The following is a 5,807-nucleotide window of genomic DNA, read 5'->3' as shown; positions in this document are numbered from 1 at the left end:
TAGGGCAGTAAAGATGAACCTTATATCCTGTCCAAGTGTAGCTACAAAAACAGGAACACCAAAATAGTGGCAAGGATATGGCAAACTTTATATATTACAAAATAATCTAATGTTAATATGTTATTCTCTGGCTCTATAAATGAAACTCTTTCCCCCTCGCCTTTTCATCAGTAGGCAGGAAAAGTATAACTAATTACACTGGTGTTGACTAAATTTAGCTGACAAAACTAGTTTACCAATAAGACGCCGAAGTCTTTTAGCCCCTGGACCTGGTTTAAGCTTCGTTAAATTTCCAACCTTTGAACAACGAGGTTTTCCAGTACACCAACCCCCCGGTGTGAAGCTTCCATTGCTTCGATGGAGGAGTTCTTCATCAATCTTGTCCAAAACGGGATCATCTTGCTTGAACTTGCGTGCAAAAGCAGCATCACTTCCAATCATTTTTGCTGTGTCATTAATGTTGAGAGTGTGTGGATGCTGTCGTGGAGGGTAATCCCAAGAAATATAGTGCATGTCGTGGTTAATAACAGTCGTAGCAAATTCTGGGGCATTGCACACAACGGTCTGAAAGTATCCTTCAGGAGAAGAGACAAAATTTGTGTAGTACATAAGTAGGGTCCTAGGAAGATTATCCCAACCCCATATGCAGTACTCCACAAAAGCACGAGAGAGGATCATCCACGCTGAACCTGTATCAAATTTGTAGCATTGCTCATAATTGCGCAAATAAGAAGATAACAGTGTTGTGGGCACATTACGGTAAGAGTTCACTTCATAGTCAATGCAGTTCATGCAGTTCGGCCAGAAAGTAATAAAGTCATTTCCATCTATACATAAGATTGATGAATTGCTTCCTCGTGCTTCTAGGAAAAAGATTTTAGTGTGGAGAAATACAGTATCAAGTATAAAACCGATGAATTTCAAGATATGAAAAACCAAATCTCTGGATCCAGCAATTTTAGCAGGTAACAACAATAACTGAAACATTTTGCAGACTAGTCGAACTGATGCAAAATATATCACTATTTCATCTAACCGCAATAGTGAATATGCAAACATGCAGGTTGCAGGCATCCAAAGATTCATATGAAGATTATTTTCAGTCAATAATAATACCAAGATCACCATGTTAAGACGCTTGAAACTTATCTTACAGTTCAGCTTCTCTAGCTCTGAGACACTTCAGAGTCTTAGGGGTCGTCTGGTTACCGGGGTAAAGATATTAATCCCAGTATAAATTTGGGATTATAGTTATCCCATGTTTGGTTGTGAGTATTAGCTAATACCAATATAAATTCTGTACCAAAATGATGGTATTAGCTATCCCATACAGGAGGTGGTATAGATAATTCCATGGGATATCCCAGAACTATAATCTCATGGGATATCCTAGGACTGAACCAAACGACCGCTTAAGGTTTGATACAAAGTCCTTATTTTAACCAAGAAAGTATATCCAGATTAAGGAAAAGGTGTAATGGTACAAGCACAAAATTTTACCCGACCAATGTATATGCATTTTTGCATTTTTGGTGCATAAACATCAGTAAACAAGTATGCAAATTAAATCATCAAAAACTAACCAGTAAAGAGCTTAAAGGATGTGGGAAGAGCTCTCTTAGGTGAGGCCCAAAATATGTCAGACTTAGTTGTCTTATAGAGCCCAGGGTCTACAATAAGCGGCATTGCCCTTTGACCCCTGCAATAGGATCAACACATTGACGCAGAAATTAAACCTCAGTACGATAAAACTTCAAGAGCACAAAGTGAGAGACAGAGAGAGGATAGCATACTCTTTCCAACCCAGCCGGCTAGTGTGCTCAATGAAATTGAACTCTCGCTTTAAATCAGAAAAAGTGTATATTAAATCTGCCAAAAATAATTAATAGTAATAATTAAACACCTCTTTGAAGAAAGAAACAGAACATAACTACTCAAGACTGACTTATGACCATCAAAAAATGGTGCCCTTTTTGCTGGTAGATAAAGATAAACAACCAGAGAACTAACCATCTTGAGTCACCAGTGGATAATCAGAAGCACTCAAGTTAATAAACCAATCCCAATCCGTATACTTCTTGAGGAGAATCGCGCAAGCATGAAGAGTGTTCGCAACCATGGTAGGTCCACGGTAGGTCACCATATTTGCTTTGGCGATCATGTGCACGTTCCCAACCTGCGCAAAAATGGGATCTTTCTCCACTCTAGAAGCAAGCTCTAATCTCTCTTGTGTAGGCGATTCTAGGTCCAGATGAACAACATAATAATTCCGTGGATGATACAACGCTTGCAGCGTTCTCCAAAGCTTTTCGAGATCACCCTTTGATCCAGATATCAAATAAGCGAATCGGGGGACAGGAGGAGCAGCAGGAGGGGCTGGAGCTTGGTTAATTTTCGATTCAGCAAAATACGGGTTGGTTTGATTTATCTTGACATGAGTTGGGAAAATTGAAAAGATTGAATTGAATGTGTGTAATGAAGTAATAAGGCCCATGTTAAAGGAGGTTACAACAAGGAAGAAACACACAAATGAGCTTATAACCAAAGGAAATATCCATCTCTTCTCCATGTTTAATGACTTCATTGTTGAACCTTATCATTAGTTCATCACTAGCAATAAAAATTCACATCAAACTCAATCCTCATCTACTCTGCAATCGCAAACCAAACGCCCCAAAAGCCCGTTCTTGATTTCCTCTCCACAATACTTATTCAAATGGATCCTTCAATTTGCACTCTTCCAAAATGCTGTTCATAGAAAAGTCACCATCTAGAAGCTCAGTCCAGAATTATAAGAATACTAAATTAACAAGATAAAAGATATTCCCAAAGACTCCGTAAGCAACTAGCTAAAAATTTGGTGTAAAGACAAAAACAAGACTTACATTGTATAATATATAAACAAGCTAACATTCAACTATATTATATTTTATGTTTTGTATATATTTTATTCGAGAAAATTATAGTTTTAGCAGAAATAGAAAGAATGTTACACCAGGATCGTCGAAAACAGAGAAAATTTAGAAACAAGAGTCCCAAATAATTGGCAAAACGGTATCGTACGCAAATCCAATCTACTGAACACACATACGCATTAATCTTCAGTGGCTCAAATTTTAGAATCTCAAATTGGTACGATTCCACAACTGCATATACACCCAAAAAAAGAGAGCCAAAAAAAAAAAAAAAAAAAAGGTAAAAAAAAAACCACTATGATAATGACAGAGAGTGGGAAAGAAAAAATAAACAATTAAAGAAAACCAAGAATTTCAGTGCCCATTACACAGAAATAGAAAAATAAACAGAATTTAGACATGAAAATTTGCAACTCACTCAATTTCAGCTAAAATAGCAATACTAGTGACCATATGAGCATTACTCAAGTATATCCAAAAAAAAATGAAAACTTACATGTTGTAAACAGAGAACCTAACAAAGAGGAAGAACCTTTAGTCTTTTTGGGTAAAATACTTAAATGGGGTTGGTTTAAGATTCTTGGAAAGACGGCAAGTTTGAGCTGAACATGTCAAAAACGAAGAGAATAAGCCGGAGAGAATAAAATACTATACTTAAGAAAGAAATCAGCTGAAAAAGAGAGAATTTGGTTGTTTATTGGACATTATTATTGAAAGAATTACAAATAAGGTAGGAGGAGAGACGGAACGTGAGGACAAGGACTTAGGACCAAGCTGGAGAGTCGCTCACGTTTTGGTTTGGTTTTAGATTTGGGTTCTCTATATTTTTGCCTACTATTTGATTTCCACTATTTCTGCTACTGATTTCGTTTTGGAATTTTCAGTGTGTAAACACTATTTTTAGTCTTTCTTTTTTAGTTTGACCTGACAGACGGCAATTACAGTTTTGTTGGTTTATATGAAGTAAAATTACTTCTTTTTTAATCCATAGAGATATAAATATTTTATGTAAGTAAGTTTTAAACGATATATAGATGAATAGGATTTTTATCGACTAACTAAACTCTAATAATAGTAAAAAATTCATAATAAAAGATTTTATCTTTAATGAGCATACGCGAAACAAATTTAATTAATCCGATCAGTAAGTACGAGATACCATTTGACTATGGAGAATGCTTTTTTTTCTAAGGCTTATATCAAACTATCTCTCTCTCTCTCTCTCTCTCTACCCTCTTCTTGTTCTTTTTCTTGTTTTTTCTTTTTACATCTTTTTTGGGTTAGAAGGTCGTGGATAGTGAAAAAGGGAAGGTCTTTGGTTAGATTTTGTATTTAAAGGCTATAAATCTTGAGATATTTTTGAATAATTACTATTTTAAATTTGTTAATGAGATTAAACAAAACCAAAAGCAAGTGCTGGACGTTTAGGTATTTTTTATCTCTTTATGAAATTAAATTTATTTTTTTGTGATTTAACTTTTCAGTATTAATCAGAAAGAAATAGCAACGAGGGAAAAAAGGAAATGTAGAAGGTAAGAATCCATGATGATTTAAAGTAATCCTACAAACGGCTACGTGTAATGTGGAAAGTGGATTCCGAAGGAAAAGGCGAACAAAAGTGAAAAGCAATTACTCCTATCTTCTTTATTCATTATCAAAGGTATAGTTTCTGAAATCAATCATATTCTTGTCTGCCTCAAACTTAATTAATCTAATTTGCCGGCAAACGACTTGAGCGAATTTTAAGTTGGTTCCGCCAAATACGTCATCCTATCAATTCCATCATTAAAATACTCTCCTTTTCATTAAGACTTGATGATTCTAAATTTATGTAAATCGAACTTTTTTTAAACGGTTCATTTAAACTTAATACTTTCGTTACAAAACATAAATTTTTATATAAAAAAAGTACTAAAATTGCAACAAATAATTTATATTAACAAAAGTGTTTAAACTTTATATGGGGATAGTGTAAAAAATTGTATATACTACAATATAAAGAAGTAATCTAAAGAGGACCTAGAATTAGTAATCTAAAGATGACCTAGATTTGCACGTTGTTAGTTGAAATAATACATGTCTTGCAAAAAGTTTCCTTTCAAAAAACACTTGTAAGCTGATTTGTCTTTTTTTTTAAAATTAGTGTTAGGGTATGTGCTTTGGGCATGCAACCATATCCGTAACCCTAAGTATATAATTTTAAAAATATCATAAATATTTTTAAACAAGGTGTTTGAGTTACAAGTTAATTTCAACAAGGAAACCAAAAAGTGTAATCAATTCCAACAAGAATCCTATTACACAAAAGTCATTCTAATTCAAAGTTCTTATGAATTTTACGTTTTGTAATCACATCTCACAATTGTAGTGAAGTTGAATTCATGTCCTAGATATTTGGAAAATCTTAAATAATAAGGAAATTAAGATTTTAAAGTCCTAAATATTAGGACTTCATAGACATTTTTTAAATAAGAAAATATTTAATAATTAAAATTTTAGTTAATGGTAAAGTCTTAAATATTAGAAAAATAATTAAAACGACTATTTTATCTAGTATGAATTTAATTTTAGAGGGTAAAAAAGTGAACGACATTTCACCAAGGACTTTCGTTCTTTTAATAATAGTCTCTATGTTCGTACATTGCACGAGAAATGCGTATTGAAAATAATAAACTTTCAATCTCTTATACAATTGAATATGCACAAAGTAGGAAGTTTAATAATCAATTCTTTAAAATTAAAATAATATAATAAATAATTCAAATCAAGTTATCAATAATATTTTTGACATAATATAGGAGGAAAAAATGGAACTAATTAAATATTTTAGAATCACAATGTTATATGATTAAAGTTGTAAACTCACTTTAAAATACGATATTATTCATTATT

General features: G+C 33.2%; 1 protein-coding gene across 1 annotated transcript; it reads right to left on the bottom strand.

Moving 5' to 3' along the window:
• Positions 1-3,728, bottom strand: LOC104099412 (beta-glucuronosyltransferase GlcAT14B-like). Its single transcript, XM_009606397.4, has 5 exons — positions 3,412-3,728; positions 2,011-2,748; positions 1,794-1,869; positions 1,584-1,699; positions 1-689 (listed from the first exon to the last, which is right to left on the bottom strand). The coding sequence occupies exons 2-5, from the start codon at positions 2,582-2,584 to the stop codon at positions 190-192; spliced, it is 1,266 nt and encodes a 421-aa protein (XP_009604692.1). The 5' UTR covers positions 2,585-2,748; positions 3,412-3,728; the 3' UTR covers positions 1-189.
• Positions 3,729-5,807: the final 2,079 nt, after the last annotated feature.

This window comes from Nicotiana tomentosiformis, chromosome 7, assembly GCF_000390325.3.
Source record: "Nicotiana tomentosiformis chromosome 7, ASM39032v3, whole genome shotgun sequence".
NCBI lineage: Eukaryota > Viridiplantae > Streptophyta > Magnoliopsida > Solanales > Solanaceae > Nicotiana > Nicotiana tomentosiformis.
This window is presented reverse-complemented; position numbering and strand designations above follow the sequence as displayed.

Bases quoted from the DNA above. Each gene is read 5' to 3' on its own strand.
- LOC104099412 (XM_009606397.4), bottom strand. From the start codon at position 2,584: ATGAAGTCATTAAACATGGAGAAGAGATGGATATTTCCTTTGGTTATA. The intron at 1,870-2,010 runs GTTAGTTCTCTG...TATTTTTGGCAG, and splicing joins TCCACTGGTGACTCAAGATG to ATTTAATATACACTTTTTCT. The intron at 690-1,583 runs GTTAGTTTTTGA...AATTTGATACAG, and splicing joins ATCCTTTAAGCTCTTTACTG to GTTCAGCGTGGATGATCCTC.